The sequence below is a fragment of the Vulpes vulpes genome, chromosome 1 (assembly GCF_048418805.1).
Source record: "Vulpes vulpes isolate BD-2025 chromosome 1, VulVul3, whole genome shotgun sequence".
NCBI classification, from domain to species: Eukaryota; Metazoa; Chordata; class Mammalia; order Carnivora; family Canidae; genus Vulpes; species Vulpes vulpes.
In genome coordinates, this window is record NC_132780.1 from 43176589 (window position 1) to 43197406 (window position 20818).

Genomic DNA, 20818 nt, shown 5'->3' on the forward strand with positions numbered 1-20818 from the left:
ATTTTAACTTAGAAGGACAAATAAGAGCATGGTCTTTATTTGAAAAAAGCACCCTGTCCCTCCTCTTTCATTTGGCAAGAAAAATGAAGAGGTAGATTTTTCTGGGATATCCTTGTCCAAATTTCCTTTTATCGTCCTGAAGTACTAACTCTTATATGTTTAAATTTCCCTCCTTGAGAAAAAAAAAAAGATGGAACTAATATGACTATAATTTATTGTTTTCACATACGTCTGACATGACCACCTTTTTCAGAGTTCCTATAAGAAATCTTTGCCCAAAATTTGTACAAGCTTGCTATTTTTGTTGAAACAAACAAAATCAAGAAACTGTTCCTTATTGAACTCTTCCCAAATGATATCAAAGAATTATGGCTAAATGTCATAGCTGTAAATCATTTCTGCTCCTAGAGAGGTTAGAAAGGGCTTCTAACGTTTCTCCTTTTTTCCAACAGAACGTGAGTCTAACTGAAACCTTCTGTGTCCTACCAACCTCAAAAATGTTCGGGATGGAAGTCCAAATTCACTCTAACATGCCTAAAAGGAATCTCTTCAACAGAACGCTAAAACTAACTTTGTACATATGAATTATGTCCAATGCTATTCTAAGTATAAAAGATAAATATATGACATTTAAAAATGTACACATATGTTTTACTGGTCGGTAGGATTCTTGGTTCTGAAACTTCTGCATGTCATATTCCTAAAACGCAACATCAGCCCCATGAGAGAGAAAACACTTCAATGATGTAAGCCAAAGAAACAAGATTCAAACTAGGTAAAGCCACGTGCTTGGCCAGGATTTTCAAACTCTTCCTCGTCATGTTGAAGCTTCCAGCTCCTAGGCAATAATACATGTTTCCCTTGCCAGAGGCCCAAGAGTATGTGTCCTCTCTTGGGCATAAGAATTTCTCGAATTGCATGTGGGTGCCAACAGTGGGAGGTGAAGGGCGAACCTGGCTGGCCTACTCACAATGACGGATAAGGATCTTACTTTAATCCATTCAGTACTTTGATCCACCATTAACTTACAATAAATGATGTATTTGCTCTCTAGACATGAATGAGATGCCTTACTAGACATAGTCCTAGAGGCCAGGGAAACCAGCTTCTAATCCATATGAATAATCCACTGGTGCATCCCTTTCACGTAGATTACAATTTATCTACAATATAATCGTTATAGATTTACATGAAATTTTTACACAGAATCTTACACATTTGGATTCTGCAAGGGAGACCAAAGACCAAATCGGAGCTGCAAGGCTGAATTATGAATGTGGGATGAGGCTATGCTGATGACTGCTGGTCCATGACCTCTGTCTTCTAAGACCAGAGCTCATTGTGGTCTCTGATCCATTTATCAATTGAACAAAAGAAGACCTAATATTGGGCAGTGCTTGAGCTCGTATTAAGTATAGCTCCATGCTAAGTATCCTAAGAACTATGAGAAATAAAAATTAATTTTAAGAAAATGGTAACACACACTCCTGAGGAAAAGCTCTGGGAGAGTCAGGCTGGGTTCGAACCCCAGCTATGCCACTACCGTCTCTATGACCCAACGAGCATTGTCCATTCTAAGTGTGGATTTGCCAAATTCCCATAAAGAAAAGAACTTACCTGTAAGTGAGAGGGAGCCGGAGGAGGCAGCGTCCAGTCAGGTCAGGGTCCAGTGTCTGCTCAGAAACCTTATAGGCCGGGTGGGTGACACTGGTGACCGGGCTGCAGGCCTTGCAGGGCAGCAGGGCTGCAGGGCAGCAGGGCAGTAGGGCTGCAGAGAAGCATGCTGGAAGGGCTGCAGGGTAGCAGGGTGGCAAGGCAGCAGGGAAGCATTGCGGCAGGGCTGCAGGCCTCTCAGGGTCACTGAGTGGCCAGGCAGCAGGGCGGCATGGCTGTAGACCTACCAGGGCGGCAGGGCTGCAGGGAGGTAGGGCAGCAGGGTGGAAGGGTGGCAGGCTTCGCAGGGCTGCATGGCAACAGGGCATCAGGGATGCAGGACAGCAGGGCAGAAGGGCTGAAGAGCAGCAGGGCTGCAGGGCTACAGGCCTCCCAGGGCTACAGGGTTCAGGGTGTAGGGCGGCAATGCTACAAGCCTCACAGTGCGGCAGGGATGCAAGGCAGTAGGTAGGCAGGGTTGCAGGGCAGAAGAGCAGCAGGGCAGCAGGGCAGCAATGCTACAGGGCAGCAGGGAGGCAGGGCTGCAGATCTTGCAGGGCGTCAGGGCAACAGGTATGGCACCCCAGCAGGACTACAGGGCAGCAGGGCAGCAGGGCTACAGGCCTCGTAGGACAACAGGGATGTAGGGCAACAGGGTGGCAGTGATGCAGGCCTCCCAGGGCAGCAGGACTGTAGGGCAGCAGAGCAGTAGGGCTGCAGGCCTCCCAGTGTGGCAGGGCTGTAGGGCTGCAGGGCGGCAGGGCTGTAGGCCTCGCAGGGAGGCTGGGTGGCAGGGCAAAAGAGTGGCAGGGCTGCAGTCCTCATAGGGCAGCAGGGCTGTAGGGCAACAGGGTGGCAGGACTGCAGGCCTCCCAGGGCGACAGGGCTGCAGGGCACCAGGGCGGGAGGGCTGCAGCCCTCCCAGGGTGAGGGGGCTGAGGCCTCCCAGTTAGGTAGGCCTGAAGGCCTCACAGGGTGGCAGGGCTGCATGGCACCAGGCAGGGAAGCAGGGCAGCAGGGTGGCAGGGCTGCATGATTCTCAGGGCAGCAGGGCTGCAGGTATCGAAGGGAAATAGGACAGCAGGGCGGAGGTCTGCCAGCTTCACAGGGCGGCCAGGGTTCAGGGCAGCATGGTGCCAGGGCTGTAGGCCTCGCAGGGACGCCGGGCTTCAGGGCAACAGGGCGGCAATGCTGCAAGCCTCCCAGGGTGGCCGGGCTGCAGGCCTCTCAGGGAAGCCGGGGTGCAGGGCATCAGGGTGGCAGGGATGCAGCCATCCTAAGGTGGCAGGCCTGCAGGGCAAATGGGCGGTAGGGCTGCAAGCCTCGCAGGGCATCAGGACTGCAGGGCAGCAGGTCGGGAGGGCTGCAGGGCAGCAGGTCAGCAGGGCTGCAGGGCAGCAGGTGGTCAGGGTGGCACGGAGGCTGGGCGAAAGGGTGGCAGGGCTTCAAGCCTCCCAGGGCATCACGACTGCGGGGCAGCAAGTCGGCAGGGATGAAGGGCAGCAGGGCAGCAGTGTGTCAGGCCTCCCAGGGCTCCAGGGCGTCAGGGCAGCAGGGCTTCAGGGCGGCACGGAGGCCAGGCAGCACGGTGGCAGGGCTTCAAGCCTCCCAGGGCATCACGACTGCAGGGCAGCAGTTCGGCAAGGATGCAGGGCAGCAGAGCGGCAGTCCTTGAGGCATCCCAGGGCTCCAGGGCTTCAGAGAAGCAGTGCTAGAGGACTTGTAGGGCTGCAGGGCTCAGGGTGCAGGACGGCAGGGCTGCAGGCCTCACAGGGCCACCTGGCTTCAGGGCAAAGGGTGGCAAAGTTGCAAGCCTCCCAGGGCATCAGGGCTGCAGGCCTCTCAGGGCGTCAGGGCTGCAGGGCAGCAGGGAGCCAGGGTTGCAGGGCAGCAAAGCAGTGCAGCAGGGCTACAGGGCAGCAGGGCAGGAGGGCTCCAGGTCTCCTAGTGCAGCAGGGCTGCTGGCCTCCCAGGGTGGCAGTGCTGCAGGGCTCCGCGGTCCGTAGGCCTGCAGGCCTTACAGGGCGGCAGAGCTGCATGGCACCAGGCAGGGTAGCAGGGCAGCAGGGTGGCAGAGCTGCATGCCTCCCAGGGCAGCAGGGCTTCAGGCATTGAAGGGCGGCCGGGCAGCAGGGCGGCAGGTCTGCTGGCCTCACAGGGCTGCTGGTGTACAGGGCAGCAGGTCGGCAGGGCTGCAGACCTCGCACGGGGGCAGGGCAGCAGGGTGGCAGGGCTACAAGACTCGAAGGGCAGAGAGCTGTAGGAGAACAGGGCGTCTGTGATACAGGCCTCCCAGTGGGGCGGAGCTACAGGATGTTAGGCCTCCAAGGGCGGCAGAGCGGCAGGACAGCAGGCGGCAGGGCTGCAGTCTTCGTTGGGCAGCAGGGCTATAGGAATGGAAGAGCGGCAGGGCAGCAGGGCAGCAGGACTGCAGGCCTCACAAGGCAGCCAGGTTTCAGGGCAACAGGGTGGCAATGCTGGAAGCCTCCCAGGGCTTCAGGCCTCCCTGGGCAGCAGGGCTGCAGGTATGGCACCACGGCAGGTCTGCAGGGCACCAGGGCAGCACGGCTACAGGGCTGCAGGGCAGCGGGGCTACAGGCCCCGAGGGCGGCGGGATGCAGGCCTCACAGGACAGCAAGGCTGCAGGGAAGCAAGGCGGCAGGTCTGCAGGGCAGCACGGAGGCAGGGCTACAGGCCTCGCAGGGTGTCAGGGCTACAGGCTTCGCAGGGCAGCAGGGCTTTAGGGCAGCAGGGCAGGAGGGCTCCAGGCCTCCCAGTGGGGCAGGGCTACAGGCTTCTCAGGGAAAACGACTGCCGGGCAGCAGGGCGGCAGGGATGCAGGGCAGCAGGGCAGCAGTGCTTCAGGCCTTCCAGGACTCCAGGGCTTCAGGGCAGCAGTGCTACAGGCCTGCCAGGGCAGCCAGGCTCAGGGTGCAGGATGGAAGGGCTACAGGCCTCACAGGGACGCCTGCCTTCAGGGCAAAGGGCGGCAATGCTGCAAGCCTACCAGGGCGACAGGGCTGGAGGCCTCCCAGCGCGTCAGGGCTGCAGGGCAGCAGAGCGTCAAGAGGGCACGGAAGCCGGACAGCACGGTGGCAGGGCTTCAAGCCTCCCAGGGCATCACGACTGTGCGGCAGCAGGGTGGGGGGATGCAGGGCAGCAGGGCAGCAGTGCTACAGGCCTGGCAAGCCTCAGGGCTCAGGGTGCAGGGGGGGAAAGCTGCAAGCCTCCCAGGGCGGCAGGGCTGCAGGCCTCTCAGGGTGTCAGGGCTGCAGGGCAGTAGGGAGGCAGTGCTGCAGGCCTCGCAGGGCATCAGGGATGCAGGCTTCGCAGGGCAGCAGGGCTGCAGGGCAGCAGGGCGACAGTGCTTTAGGCCTCCCAGGGCTCCAGGGCTTCAGGGCAGCAGGGCGTCAAGACTGCACAGAAGCCAGGCAGCATGGTGACAGGGCTTCAAGCTTCCCAGGGCATCATGACTGCAGGGCAGCAGGGCGGCAAGGATGCAGACCTCACAGGGTGTCAGGACTGCAGGCCTCACAGGGCCACCGGGCTTAAGGGCAAAGGGCGGCAAAGCTTGAAGCCTCCCAGGGCGTCAGGGCTACAGGGCAGCAAACGTCAAGATGGCACGGAAGCTAGGCGGCACAGTGGCAGGGCTTCAAGCCTCCCAGGGCATCATGACTGCGGGGCAGCAGGGCGGCAGGACAGCAGTGCTACAGGCCTGGCAGGGCTGCAGGGCTCAGGGTGCAGGGCGGCAAAGCTGCAAGCCTCCCAGGGCTGCAGGGCTACAGTCCTCTCAGAGTGTCAGGGCTGCAGGGCAGCAGGGAGGCAGTGCTCGGGCCTCCAAGGGCGTCAGGGCTGCAGACGACCAAGGGAGGCGGGGATTTAGGGCAGCAGGGCAGGAGGGCTCCAGGCCTCCCAGGGCAACAGGGCTGCAGGCTTCTCAGGGCATCAGGGCTACAGGCCTCGCAGGGCAGGTGGTTGGCATGGCTGCCGGGCACCAGGGCATCACGACTGCGGGCCAGCAGGGTGGCAGGGCTGCAGGACTGCAGGTCTGCAGGGCAGGCCCTCGGGGAAGCAGGCCACTCACCGCCTCTGGGCCTTGGGGGGCCCCTGAGCTCGCCTTCCTCGGCTTCCCCAGGGAAGGGTGGCCACGCACGCCCTCGGGGCTGAGTGCTCCGGGCCTGGCCTCTGCAGTCCCAGGCCGCGCCCCTCCCCCACGCTGGCAGTTGCCAGGCTGGTGCTCAACCGCCTCCGCCCCGCCCCGGGAAGGGGGCCCCGCCCACCTCGGGCTGCTGGTGGGTGCGGCCCCAGGCCCCGCCCACTGCCTGCCCGGGGAGGGCCCCCCCGGAGTGGCGGCTCCCGGAGGTGTTCTAGGGACACATCACAATGGCTGGGCGCAGCGCTCAGCGGCTCAGGTGTGCTGCACCTGGAGAGGAGCCAGGCGCCCCGGAGACCCTGTCCCAGGTCCTGCGCTCCGACCTCGCGACCCCCGGCGCACAGCTGGCCCCCATGGGCAGCCTACTGTGCAGGTTTCTTCGCCCTCCCCGCCGCCGGCCCCTGCCCGGCCGCAGTCGCCCGCTGCTCACTCCTGCCTGGGACACCGCCCATCCTGGCCGCCACCACCCCGCCGTTCCTGCCCCTGCCCCCTGCTCCGGGCGCAGGCCACTCCACCGGGATCGCAGGCCCCTGCCAGCTCGCTGCCACGTGGAGCCCAGGAGGCGGGACCCGCTCCCTCAGGCCGCGTGCCCCCCTCTGGGCCTCCTCCCCGTGGTCAACTGGAGGAACCCTCCGGGTCAACCTGTGCTGGCTGCGCGCAGCTCCCTGGGCTGCGGGCCCTCGAGGACTGTGAGGATCCCTGCTCTGGGGCGCAGGTTCAGGCTCCTGCATTCACTACCTGCACAGGAAGCCAAGGCTGCGGGTCAGGTACCATCCCCTCCCCTCCCCCTTTCCTGCCCACAGGGGATGGAGGAGAAGGTCCCAGAGCACCCCGGAGAACAGACCCAGGCTCTTGGTGGGAGTGGCCGCCCCCAGAGCAGTGGGGGGACACCCTTGACATCTGAGCCCCCGGACACCAGTGGCGTTCTCAGCCTCCACCAAGCCAGCCCTGCAGCTCTGGACCGACGTCTCGGGCCCTCCGGAGAGAGCTCGTGGGACAGCACCCCGATGGCTCCGATGTCCTCCTCTGAAGGCCCTGTTGCCACCTCTTCATGTGGCCCCGTGGGAGATGCCCTCGCGAAGGCCGACAGGGATGCGGCAGTGCTCTGGGGCCCAACCCCATGCCGCCCCTTGCCGCAGGAGACAGGCACAAAGGAGGCGGTGGCTGAAGCCCATCAGCCTGTGCAGAGCACGCGGGGCCCAGCGAGGAAGGACACGCAGGCGGAGAAGCCCTCGGGCATGTCCCCACGGAGCCCTGTGCCACCAGCATCTGCCAGCAGTAGGCAGAACAAGCGGAAAATAGCCCTGCCTCTCTGTCTGCCATTGCCGCCACCACTACCCCTGCTGTGGGATCGAGGGGACCTGCCCCCACCCCCGAAGCTTCCTTGCCTTGCTCTTGACAAGGACCCAGGCACCTTGCCGAACACCGAGTGTCCCAGGAACAAGATCTTGCAGGACAGAGCAAAGATCTTGGCAGACGGCTGGGCCGCTCAGCCTGCCCCTTCCTCCCCGCCACTGGCCTCGCAGACCGCAGGCTCCCCGCCCCTGGCCGCTCACACTGCCCAAGTCCCTGTGCCTCCCACCGACTTGGCTGACCCTTCTGCCGGGCCCCCGATCCTCTCTGTCCCGCCGACTTCCCCAACACAACGTGGTGGTCGGGAACCGGGACATGGAGTTCCTAAATCTCCTCCCCGGGCTGGTCCTGCCCATTCTCTTCCTCCCCTTACTTCCAGGCCCATTAGGGAAACTCCACCTCGCGGAGGTCCCCTTCCACCAGGCAGGGCTACCACACCCACCTCTGACCGCCCCACACCTTCGAACGCCTCAACCTCCTTCCACCCACCCTCCTGCACAAAGGAATCCCCGACCCCTATGTGTGTAGACCCTCCCCCTCTGTTCCTAACAGCCCCGCTTCCAGGCCACTCCACAGACAGCTCCGTCGTTGGAGTCCAGCCTGGCACGTCTCAACCGACTTCTACCATCGCAGCAAAGTCATCTACTTTGACCTCCAAGCCTATTTCCAATCCTGCTGTCGTGGACATGGACACTACACCTCCTTCCCGGGCTGTGGTCCTCAGCTCGCCCCCACACTCCAGGATGAGCTGTCCTCCGTTTTCCCGGGGCCATTGCAGTATGAAGCAGAGACGCCCTGCGAAAGGTGCAGCGTCCACCAGTCTACCTACGTCCATGGCCCCCGGCCCCACCCCACTTCCTGGTCAACTCTTCAGCCTCCACAACACCCCTCAGCCCACACATGGGACTCTTGCTGGGAGGCAGCAAACAGCTTTTCTTCCCAGTGCTCCTATCGCCACTGGCTTGCCCAACCTGAGTTCTGGGGCCACCACCACTGCAGTAGGCAGCACCTCTGCAAACCCCAACGCTCACTCTGACCCCGATGCCATGGATACCACATCTCCCTCCCGGGCTGTCATCTTCCAGACCCCCCCTGGGTCCCAGAAGAACCGCTTGCCACTTTACAAGGGGCTTCCTGGTTCTGGCAACACACCACCCAGTAGCAGCACTGCCTTGGCCCATGGCTCTACCACTTTACCTCAAAAGTCAGCCATCATACAGACCCCCGTTACGATGCATCCTAAGCCAGGAATCGCCCTTCACTCTGACCCCGATGCCATGGATACCACACCTCCCTCCCGGGCTGTCATCTTTCAGTCCCCCCCTGGGTCCCAGAAGAACCACTTGTCATTTTACAAGGCACTTCCCGGTTCTGGCAACACACCACCCAGTAGTAGCAGCACTGCCCTGGCCCAAGGCTCTACCAGTTTCCCTCAAAAGTCAGCCATCATACAGGCCTCCGTTTCGATGCATCCTAACCCAGGAATCGCCCCTCACTCTGACCCCGATGCCATGGATACCACACCTCCCTCCCGGGCTGTCATCTTTCAGTCCCCCCCTGGGTCCCAGAAGAACCACTTGTCATTTTACAAGGCACTTCCCGGTTCTGGCAACACACCACCCAGTAGTAGCAGCACTGCCCTGGCCCAAGGCTCTACCAGTTTCCCTCAAAAGTCAGCCATCATACAGACCCCCGTTACGATGCATCCTAAGGCAGGAATCTCCTCTCAGCCCACAATTGGAGGTCACAATGGGCAACAGCCTAACAATTCCTACCTGAAAGGAAACACAGTTGCCCCAACACAGGCTATCGGCCTGCCCGCTCCTATGACTCAGCCACCCGGAGGGACCACAATGCAGTCGGGGTCTGCGGGCTCTCATTTTGACACGACTGGCAACAAGCAGACGGCCTTTGGTAACCAGCCAGGTATTCTCCACTCTCCTCATTCTACCCCGACTTTCTGTGGAGGTACCACTGGGATCTCCCTACCACTGGGAACAGTAGCTCACCAGGTATAGCTACCAGGACAGGCCCACAGACTGTCGTGGGGCCTGCCCTTGCCAGTGGCTTACCAGTCATGGCTACCATGACAGGCCCACAGATGTTTGTGGGGCTTACAGTCCTCAGTGGATCACCACTCACGGCTACCACTACAGGCCCTCAGACCTATGTGAGGCCTACAGTCCCCAGTGGCTTACCACTCACGACGACCACTGCAGGCCCACAGACCTTTGTGGGGCCTGCTGTCCCTGCTACCAGTACAGGCCCACAGACCTTTGTGGGGCCTGGAGTCCCGAGTGGCTCACCACTCATGGCTACCATGACAGGCCCACAGACCTTTGTAGGGCCTCCAGTCCCTGCTACCACTACAGGCCCACAGTCTTTTGTGGGGCCTGCAGTCCCGATTGCTTCACCCCTCACAGATACCACCAGAGACCCAGGCACCGGGGGCCCACCTGCCCAGCATGTAAGTGGTGGGAAGGCAGGGAACAACATCACTCCCAAGACCGGAAGACCTGGAATTCCTGCTTTGTGTCAGCAAACTGGGGGCCCACCTGATGCAAACACAGATGAACACATCATCGTGTCTATGATGGCAGCCCTCTGTATCAGCAAGCGCCCTCAGAACCCTGGGGGCCTACCTGTGTCTAAGGCACCTGGTGCTACCGGGAACAGCACCGTACCTACTGCGACTGGCCATCCTAATGCTCCCCCATTGCTACAGAGCACACAGAACCCCCGCAAGCCACAGCACTGATGGTGCAATGGCGGATACCGCCATGCCTTTTAGAGAGAAATCTCTACTCTTGGAACATGTGGACCTGCCCCTAGTCAGGGCACCCCTCAGACTCTGGTGAGCCAGCACTGTGTGTGCAAGTTCTTGGTCCACTGTTCTGTGCTCTGCGCATGGCTAGGGTACCTTCATAGCCTGTCTAGGAGCCGCCACCAACTGGTTCCGTTCTTTTGTCATGTTTCTCAACCTCTACGGCACAGATATTCCCCCACATATTCTGTGTCATAGTAAATGGATTTTGCTGTATCAGAGCCTCAATGGGCTCTTATCTTTCCCAGATTACGTAGATATACTTCTACATCTATAAAACTTTGTTCTTACTAACCTGCCTTTGCTCGTGTGTCTTTTTGTCTCGGCAGTAGAGAAAGAATTAACCTATGTGAGTGTGGTGGGTTGAACCAGACTGTGTGCCAAATTCTCTGGGTCTCAGTGACTGGAAGGTGGAAGTAGCCACAGGTTCTGGCTGCACGCACAGACCCCTGAAATCTGCATTTTGAGTGTAAGGGATGGGAATCCAGGAGGAAGGAAGGTCCAAAGGAGGGAGAGAAGAGGTGACTCGTCCTTGCCTCTACCCTCTGTGCTTCGCTCTCCTCTCCCCCGACTCTGACCTCAATAGAGGTTGAATAACCCTTGGTGAGTGAAAGGAAACCACCCTATGATTTTAGTGTTTTGAAACTATTTAAATGTTTTCTTGGGTGCCTTCTTAGTTTAGACTTAGGCCCATCTTTCTTACGTGTTTCCACCTCACCCAGAGAAGACAGATTTGAGCCCGGAGAAACAAATGGAATAAGAGCACATACATGCCTCCTCTGTCTGTGTGTGTTAGAAATTTCAGTTGACTTAGAATTTATTGTGCTGCATAAGCGCACTAGAACAGGTCCTTTTCAATAATCAGCCCAGCTCTGATCTAAATCACTAAAATATCAAATCACCTGTGTGGGCAGCAGGGAGGCAGGGTTGCAGGGCAGCAGAGCAGCGGGTCAGCAGGGCAGCTGGCCATCAGTGGAGCAGGGCCACAGGGCAGCAGGGAGGCAGGGCTGCAAGCCTCCCAAGGTGGCAGGACTGCAGGGCAACTGGGTGGCCAGGCTGCAAGCCTCACAGGGCAGCAGGACTGCAAAGCAGCAGGTAGGCAGGGCTGCAGGCCTCACAGGGCCACTTGGCTTCTGGGCAAAGCGCGGAAAAGCGCGACAAAGCTGCAAGCCTCCCAGGGCATCAGAGCTGCAGGCCTCTCAGGGCATCAGGGCTACAGGGCAGCAGGGAGCCAGGGTTGCAGGGCAGCAGAGCAGGGTAGCAGGGCTTCAGGGCAGCAGGGCTACAGGGCAGCAAGGCAGGAGGGCTCCAAGTCTACTAGTGCAGTAGTGCTACAGGCCCCCCAGGTCGGTAGGCCTGCAGGCCTCACAGGGCAGCAGAGCTGCATGGCACCAGGCAGGGGAGCAGGGCAGCAGGGTGGCAGAGCTGCATGCCTCCCAGGGCAGCAGGGCTTCAGGCATCGAAGGGCGGCCTGGCAGCAGGGCGGTAGGTCTGCCGGCCTCACAGGGCGGCAGGGGTGCAGGGCAGCAGGGAGGCAGGGCTGCAGGCCTCGCAGGGCATCAGGGCTGCAGGTATGGCACCGCGGCAGGGCTACAGGGCAGCAGGGCGGCAGGGCTGCATGCCTCCCAGGGTAGCAGGGCTACAGGCATTGAAGAGCAGCAGGGTAGCAGGGCGGCAGGTCTGCCAGCCTCACAGGGCAGCCGGGGTTCAGGGCAGCAGGGCGCCAGGGCTGTAGGCCTCGCAGGGACGCCGGGCTTCAGGGCAACAGGGCGGCAATGCTGCAAGCCTCCCAAGGTGGCAGGGCTGCAGGCCTTTCAGGGAAGCCGGGGTGCAGGGCAGCAGGGCGGCAGGGATGCAGGCCTCCTAAGGTGGCAGGTCTGCAGGGCAACTGGGCCATAGGGCTGCAAGTCTCCCAGGGCAGCAGGGCTGCAGGCCTCGCAGGGCGTCAGGGCTGCAGGTATGGCAAGGTGGCAGAGCTGCAGGCCTGCCAGGGCAACAAGGCTGCAGGCTTTACAGGGCGGCAGGGCTTTGAGCAGCAGGGCAGGAGGGCTCCAGGCCTCCCAGTGCGCCAGGGCTGCTGGCCTCTCAGGGCATCAGGACTCCGGGGCAGCAGGTCGGCAGGGATGCAGGGCAGCAGGGCGTCAGTGCGTCAGGCCTCCCAGGACTCCAGGGCTTTAGGGCAGCAGTGCGACAGGCCTCCCAGGGCTGCCAGGCTCAGGGTGCAGGACAGCAGGGCTGCAGGCCTCACAGGGCCGCCTGGCTTCAGGGCAAAGGGCAGCAATGCTGCAAGCCTCCCCGGGCGTCAGGGCTGCAGGCCTCTCAGGGCATCAGGGCTACAGGGCAGCAGGGAGCCAGGGTTGCAGGGCAGCAGAGTAGGGCGGCAGGGCTGCAGGCCTCGCAGTGCATCAGCGCTGCAAGTACGGCACCGCGGCAGGGCTACAGGGCAGCAGGGCTGCAGGGCTACAGACCTCGCAGGGGGTAGGGCAGTAGGGTGGCAGGGCTACAAGCCTCGAAGGGCAGCAAGGCTGTAGGGGAACAGGGCAGCAGTGATGAAGGCCTCCCAGGGTGGCAGGGCTGCAAGTCTCCCAGGGCGGCCAGGTGGCAGGGCAACAGAGGGGCAGGGCTACTGTCCTCGTAGGGAAGGAGGGCTGTAGGGCAACAGGGAGGCAGGACTGCAGGCCTCCCAGTGCGGCAGGGGTGCGGGCCTCCCAGGGCATTGGGGTGCAGGCCTAACAGGACGGCAAGGCTGCCGAGGTCCCAGGTCCCTAGGCCTGCAGGCCTCACAGGGCAGCAGGGCTGCATGGCACCAGGCAGGGTAGCAGGGCAGCAGGGTGGCAGAGCTGCATGCCTCCCAGGGCAGCCGGGCTGCAGGCATCGAAGGGTGGCAGGGCAGCAGGGTGGCAGGGCTACAAGACTCGAAGGGCAGCAGTGCTGTCGGGGAACAGGGCGGCTGTGTTACAGGCCTCCCAGTGGGGCGGAGCTACAGGATGTTAGGCCTCCAAGGGCGGCAGAGCGGCAGGACAGCAGGGCGGCAGGGCTGCAGTCCTCGTTGGGCAGCAGGGCTACAGGAATGGAAGAGCGGCAGGGCAGCAGGGCAGCAGGGCTGCAGGCATCAGAAGGCGGCCAGGCTTCAGGGCAACAGGGCGGCAATGCTGCAAGCTTCCCATGGCGACAGGGCTTCAGGCCTCCCAGGGCACCAGGGCTGCAGGCATGCAAGGGCGGCTGGGCAGCAGGGCGGTAGGTCTGCCTGCCTCACAGGGCAGCTGGGGTGCAGGGCATCAGGGAGGCAGGGCTGCAGGCCTTGCAAGGCGTCAAAGCTGCAGGTATGGCACCGCGGCAGGGCTGCAGGGCACCAGGGCAGCACGGATACAGGGCAGCAGGCCAGCAGGGCTACAGGCCCCCAGGGCGGCGGGGTGCAGGCCTCACAGGACAGCAAGGCTGCAGGGAAGCAGGGCAGCAGATCTGCAGGGCAGCAGAGGGCAGGGCTGCATGCCTCCCAGTGTGGCGGGACTGTAGGGCTTTAGTCCTCCAAGGATAGCCGGGTGGCAGGGCAACAGAGTGGCAGGGCTGCAGTCCTCGTAGGGCAGCAGGGCTGTAGAGCAACAGGGCGTCAGAACTGCAGGCCTCCCAGGTGACAGGCCTGCAGGGCACCAGGGCGGGAGGGCTGCAGGCCTCCAAGGGACACGGGGCTGCAAACCTCCCAGGGAGGCAGGGCTGCAGGCCTTGCAGCGCAGCTGGTTGGCATGGCTGTCGGGCAGCAGGGCAACAGGGCTGCAGGGGAACAGGTGGCTTGGCTGCGGGGCAGCAGGTCGGCAGGGATGCAGGGCAGCAGGCGGCAGTGCTTCAGGCCTCCCAGGGTTCCAAGGCTTCAGGGCAGCAGTGCTCCAGGCCTCACAGGGGTGCAGGGCTTAGGGTGCCGGGCGGCAGGCCTGCAGGCCTCTCACGGCGTCAGGGCTGCAGGGAAGCAGGGAGCCAGGGTTACAGGCCTCCCAGGGCAACAAGGCTACAGGCTTCGCAGGGCGGCAGGGCTTCAGGGCAGCAGGGCAGGAGGGCTCCAGGGCTCCCAGGGCGGCAGGGCTGCAGGCCTCACAGGGTGGCAGGGCTGCATGGTACCAGGGCTGCAGGGCACCAGGCATCGAAGGGCAGCAGGACTGCAAGGCAGCACAATGCAATCGGGGTCTGCGGGCTCTCCTTTTGGTACCAATGTCAACAAGCAGCCGGCCTTTGCTAACCAGCCAGGTATTCTCCATACTCCTCATTTTACGACTGGCTGTGGAGGTCCCACTGGGATCCCTAGCACTGGGAACAGTAGCCCACAAGTTACAGGTACCACTACAGGCCCACAGACGTTTGTGGGACCTGCAATCCCCATGGATGGGCTTAATGTGTCCACACCAGGTTCCATTTGCTCACAGGCGTCTGGAGCATTCAACGTTGCAGCTGGACTGAAGGCGACATCCAGCACCCCTTCTGCTCGTCCTCTTGGTCAGATAGCCTCCAATCCATCGCATGGAAGTCCAGCTGCTGCTATAGGAAGGGCGAGTACTGTCCCAGGATTGGGACATGCTTCTAGTGCCACTTTCCATCCAGGCACCTGGGCCCACCTGCCCAAATCACAGGGGGTACTGTGATGGGAAACACCACCATTCCCCCTGTTGGAGGCGCCAGTGCGCCCACTGCCAATACATGTCCCCAAGGATCACTGGGACAACAAAATCCGGGGAAGGAACCCCCCCAAGCCACAGCACTTCTCCATGTGGAAACGCCACCACCACAAACGTCTCTGTGTCAAAGGTCGTGCGTGTTTCCCTCTTACAGAGCACCAGGGCCTTGCCTGGCCACACGACCTCACTTTTAGTTGCAAGAATCAGCACCGAGATCTCAGTGCTTCGATGCACTTCTAGTTCTACCTTCCCGCCAGGCACCCGGGGCCTTCAGGGCTCTCAGAGCCTCAGGGCAGCAGGGCAGCAGGGAGCCAGGGTAGCAGGGCAGCAGAGCAGGGCAGCAGGCCTGCAGGCAGCAGGGAGGCATGGCTGCAGGAATGGCTTGGCCGCAGGGCTGCAGGCTTCCCATGGCAACAAGGCTGCAGGCTTCGAAGGGCAGCAGGGCTGGCTACAGGGCAGCAGGGCAGCAGGGCGGCAGTGATGCAGGCCTCTCAGGGCAGCAGGACTGCAGGGCAGCCGGGCAGTAGGGCTGCAGGTCTCCCCGTGAGGCTGGGCTGTAGGGCTGCAAGGCACCAGGGCTGTAGGCCTCGCAGGGCCACCGGGCTTCAGGACAATGGGCGGCAAAGCTTCAAGCCTCCCAGGGCGTCAGGGCTGCAGGCCTCTCAGAGCATCAGGGCTGCAGGGCTCAGGGTGCAGGGTGGCAGGGCTACAGGCCTCACAGGGCCACCTGGCTGCAGGGCAAAGGGCAGCAATGCTGCAAGCCTCCCAGGGCGTCAGGGCTGCAGAGCAGCAGGGCGGGAGGGCTGCAGGGCAGCAGGGCTGCAACGTAGGGGCGGTAGGGCAGCAGGGCGGCACGGACCCGGGTGGCAGGGTGGCAGGGCTTCAAGGTTCCCAGGGCATCACAACTGAGGGGCAGCAGGGATGCAGTGCAGCAGGGAAGCAGTGCTACAGGCCTGGCAGGGCTGCAGGGCTCAGGGTGCAGGGCGGCAAAGCTGCAAGCCTCTCAGGGCTGCAGGGCTGCAGGACTCTCAGAGCTTAAGGGCTGCATGGCAGCAGGGAGGCAGTGCTCCGGCCTCGCAGGGCTTCAGGGTGACAGGCTTCGCAGGGCAGCAGGGCTTTAGGGCAGCAGGGCAAGAGGGCTCCAGGCATCCCAGTGCGGCAGAGCTACAGGCTTCTCAGGGCAAAATGACTGCCGGGCAACAGGGCGGCAGGGAGGCAGGGCAGCAGGGCAGCAGTGCTTCAGGCCTTCCAGGGCTCAGGGCTTCAGGGCAGCAGTGCTACAGGCCTCCCAGGGCTGCAGGGCTCAGGGTGCTGGACGGCAGGGCTGCAGGCCTCACAGGGCCGCCTGGCTTCAGGGCATAGGGCAGCAATGCTGCAAGCCTCCCACGGTGTCAGGGCTGCAGTGCAGCAGAGGGTGGAGATGGCACGGAAGCTAGGCGGCACGGTGGCAGGGCTTCAAGCCTCGCAGGGCATCACGACTGCGGGCCAGCAGGGTGGCAGGGATGCAGGGCAGTAGGGCAGCAGTGCTACAGGCCTGGCAGGGCAGCAGGGCTCAGGGTGCAGGGCGTCAGGGCGGCAGGCCTCCCAGGGCGTCAGGGCTGCAGGCCTCGCAGGGCAGCTGGTTGGCATGGCTGCCAGGCAGCAGGGCAGCAGGGCTGCAGGGGAGCAGGGTGGCTTGGCTGCAGGGCTGCAGGGCTGCAGGGCTGCAGGGCAGGCCGTCGGGGAAGCAGGCCACTCACCGCCTCTGGGCCTTGGGGGGCCCCTGAGCTCGCCTTCCTCGGCTTCCCCAGGGAAGGGTGGCCACGCACACCCTCGGGGCTGAGTGCTCCGGGCCTGGCCTCTGCAGTCCCAGGCCGCGCCCCTCCCCCACGCTGGCAGTTGCCAGGCTGGTGCTCAACCGCCTCCGCCCCGCCCCGGGAAGGGGGCCCCGCCCACCTCGGGCTGCTGGTGGGTGCGGCCCCAGGCCCCGCCCACTGCCTGCCCGGGGAGGACCCCCCGAGTGGCGGCTCCCGGAGGTGTTCTAGGGACACATCACAATGGCTGGGCGCAGCGCTCAGCGGCTCAGGTGTGCTGCACCTGGAGAGGAGCCAGGCGCCCCGGAGACCCTGTCCCAGGTCCTGCGCTCCGACCTCGCGACCCCCGGCGCACAGCTGGCCCCCATGGGCAGCCTACTGTGCAGGTTTCTTCGCCCTCCCCGCCGCCGGCCCCTGCCCGGCCGCAGTCGCCCGCTGCTCACTCCTGCCTGGGACACCGCCCATCCTGGCCGCCACCACCCCGCCGTTCCTGCCCCTGCCCCCTGCTCCGGGCGCAGGCCACTCCACCGGGATCGCAGGCCCCTGCCAGCTCGCTGCCACGTGGAGCCCAGGAGGCGGGACCCGCTCCCTCAGGCCGCGTGCCCCCCTCTGGGCCTCCTCCCCGTGGTCAACTGGAGGAACCCTCCGGGTCAACCTGTGCTGGCTGCGCGCAGCTCCCTGGGCTGCGGGCCCTCGAGGACTGTGAGGATCCCTGCTCTGGGGCGCAGGTTCAGGCTCCTGCATTCACTACCTGCACAGGAAGCCAAGGCTGCGGGTCAGGTACCATCCCCTCCCCTCCCCCTTTCCTGCCCACAGGGGATGGAGGAGAAGGTCCCAGAGCACCCCGGAGAACAGACCCAGGCTCTTGGTGGGAGTGGCCGCCCCCAGAGCAGTGGGGGGACACCCTTGACATCTGAGCCCCCGGACACCAGTGGCGTTCTCAGCCTCCACCAAGCCAGCCCTGCAGCTCTGGACCGACGTCTCGGGCCCTCCGGAGAGAGCTCGTGGGACAGCACCCCGATGGCTCCGATGTCCTCCTCTGAAGGCCCTGTTGCCACCTCTTCATGTGGCCCCGTGGGAGATGCCCTCGCGAAGGCCGACAGGGATGCGGCAGTGCTCTGGGGCCCAACCCCATGCCGCCCCTTGCCGCAGGAGACAGGCACAAAGGAGGCGGTGGCTGAAGCCCATCAGCCTGTGCAGAGCACGCGGGGCCCAGCGAGGAAGGACACGCAGGCGGAGAAGCCCTCGGGCATGTCCCCACGGAGCCCTGTGCCACCAGCATCTGCCAGCAGTAGGCAGAACAAGCGGAAAATAGCCCTGCCTCTCTGTCTGCCATTGCCGCCACCACTACCCCTGCTGTGGGATCGAGGGGACCTGCCCCCACCCCCGAAGCTTCCTTGCCTTGCTCTTGACAAGGACCCAGGCACCTTGCCGAACACCGAGTGTCCCAGGAACAAGATCTTGCAGGACAGAGCAAAGATCTTGGCAGACGGCTGGGCCGCTCAGCCTGCCCCTTCCTCCCCGCCACTGGCCTCGCAGACCGCAGGCTCCCCGCCCCTGGCCGCTCACACTGCCCAAGTCCCTGTGCCTCCCACCGACTTGGCTGACCCTTCTGCCGGGCCCCCGATCCTCTCTGTCCCGCCGACTTCCCCAACACAACGTGGTGGTCGGGAACCGGGACATGGAGTTCCTAAATCTCCTCCCCGGGCTGGTCCTGCCCATTCTCTTCCTCCCCTTACTTCCAGGCCCATTAGGGAAACTCCACCTCGCGGAGGTCCCCTTCCACCAGGCAGGGCTACCACACCCACCTCTGACCGCCCCACACCTTCGAACGCCTCAACCTCCTTCCACCCACCCTCCTGCACAAAGGAATCCCCGACCCCTATGTGTGTAGACCCTCCCCCTCTGTTCCTAACAGCCCCGCTTCCAGGCCACTCCACAGACAGCTCCGTCGTTGGAGTCCAGCCTGGCACGTCTCAACCGACTTCTACCATCGCAGCAAAGTCATCTACTTTGACCTCCAAGCCTATTTCCAATCCTGCTGTCGTGGACATGGACACTACGCCTCCTTCCCGGGCTGTGGTCCTCAGCTCGCCCCCACACTCCAGGATGAGCTGTCCTCCGTTTTCCCGGGGCCATTGCAGTATGAAGCAGAGACGCCCTGCGAAAGGTGCAGCGTCCACCAGTCTACCTACGTCCATGGCCCCCGGCCCCACCCCACTTCCTGGTCAACTCTTCAGCCTCCACAACACCCCTCAGCCCACACATGGGACTCTTGCTGGGAGGCAGCAAACAGCTTTTCTTCCCAGTGCTCCTATCGCCACTGGCTTGCCCAACCTGAGTTCTGGGGCCACCACCACTGCAGTAGGCAGCACCTCTGCAAACCCCAACGCTCACTCTGACCCCGATGCCATGGATACCACATCTCCCTCCCGGGCTGTCATCTTCCAGACCCCCCCTGGGTCCCAGAAGAACCGCTTGCCACTTTACAAGGGGCTTCCTGGTTCTGGCAACACACCACCCAGTAGCAGCACTGCCTTGGCCCATGGCTCTACCACTTTACCTCAAAAGTCAGCCATCATACAGACCCCCGTTACGATGCATCCTAAGCCAGGAATCGCCCCTCACTCTGACCCCGATGCCATGGATACCACACCTCCCTCCCGGGCTGTCATCTTTCAGTCCCCCCCTGGGTCCCAGAAGAACCACTTGTCATTTTACAAGGCACTTCCCGGTTCTGGCAACACACCACCCAGTAGTAGCAGCACTGCCCTGGCCCAAGGCTCTACCAGTTTCCCTCAAAAGTCAGCCATCATACAGACCCCCGTTACGATGCATCCTAAGGCAGGAATCTCCTCTCAGCCCACAATTGGAGGTCACAATGGGCAACAGCCTAACAATTCCTACCTGAAAGGAAACACAGTTGCCCCAACACAGGCTATCGGCCTGCCCGCTCCTATGACTCAGCCACCCGGAGGGACCACAATGCAGTCGGGGTCTGCGGGCTCTCATTTTGACACGACTGGCAACAAGCAGACGGCCTTTGGTAACCAGCCAGGTATTCTCCACTCTCCTCATTCTACCCCGACTTTCTGTGGAGGTACCACTGGGATCCCTACCACTGGGAACAGTAGCTCACCAGGTATAGCTACCAGGACAGGCCCACAGACTGTCGTGGGGCCTGCCCTTGCCAGTGGCTTACCAGTCATGGCTACCATGACAGGCCCACAGATGTTTGTGGGGCTTACAGTCCTCAGTGGATCACCACTCACGGCTACCACTACAGGCCCTCAGACCTATGTGAGGCCTACAGTCCCCAGTGGCTTACCACTCACGACGACCACTGCAGGCCCACAGACCTTTGTGGGGCCTGCTGTCCCTGCTACCAGTACAGGCCCACAGACCTTTGTGGGGCCTGGAGTCCCGAGTGGCTCACCACTCATGGCTACCATGACAGGCCCACAGACCTTTGTAGGGCCTCCAGTCCCTGCTACCACTACAGGCCCACAGTCTTTTGTGGGGCCTGCAGTCCCGATTGCTTCACCCCTCACAGATACCACCAGAGACCCAGGCACCGGGGGCCCACCTGCCCAGCATGTAAGTGGTGGGAAGGCAGGGAACAACATCACTCCCAAGACCGGAAGACCTGGAATTCCTGCTTTGTGTCAGCAAACTGGGGGCCCACCTGATGCAAACACAGATGAACACATCATCGTGTCTATGATGGCAGCCCTCTGTATCAGCAAGCGCCCTCAGAACCCTGGGGGCCTACCTGTGTCTAAGGCACCTGGTGCTACCGGGAACAGCACCGTACCTACTGCGACTGGCCATCCTAATGCTCCCCCATTGCTACAGAGCACACAGAACCCCCGCAAGCCACAGCACTGATGGTGCAATGGCGGATACCGCCATGCCTTTTAGAGAGAAATCTCTACTCTTGGAACATGTGGACCTGCCCCTAGTCAGGGCACCCCTCAGACTCTGGTGAGCCAGCACTGTGTGTGCAAGTTCTTGGTCCACTGTTCTGTGCTCTGCGCATGGCTAGGGTACCTTCATAGCCTGTCTAGGAGCCGCCACCAACTGGTTCCGTTCTTTTGTCATGTTTCTCAACCTCTACGGCACAGATATTCCCCCACATATTCTGTGTCATAGTAAATGGATTTTGCTGTATCAGAGCCTCAATGGGCTCTTATCTTTCCCAGATTACGTAGATATACTTCTACATCTATAAAACTTTGTTCTTACTAACCTGCCTTTGCTCGTGTGTCTTTTTGTCTCGGCAGTAGAGAAAGAATTAACCTATGTGAGTGTGGTGGGTTGAACCAGACTGTGTGCCAAATTCTCTGGGTCTCAGTGACTGGAAGGTGGAAGTAGCCAC

General features: G+C 62.0%; 1 protein-coding gene across 1 annotated transcript; it reads left to right on the forward strand.

The window, feature by feature from the left end:
* The first annotated feature begins 16683 nt into the window (after window positions 1–16683).
* Window positions 16684–20328, forward strand: LOC140597805 (nuclear pore-associated protein 1-like). The gene has a single exon (XM_072747782.1). It carries the CDS (start codon window positions 16684–16686, stop codon window positions 20326–20328), a length of 3645 nt encoding a protein of 1214 aa, XP_072603883.1.
* The last annotated feature ends 490 nt before the right edge of the window (window positions 20329–20818 follow it).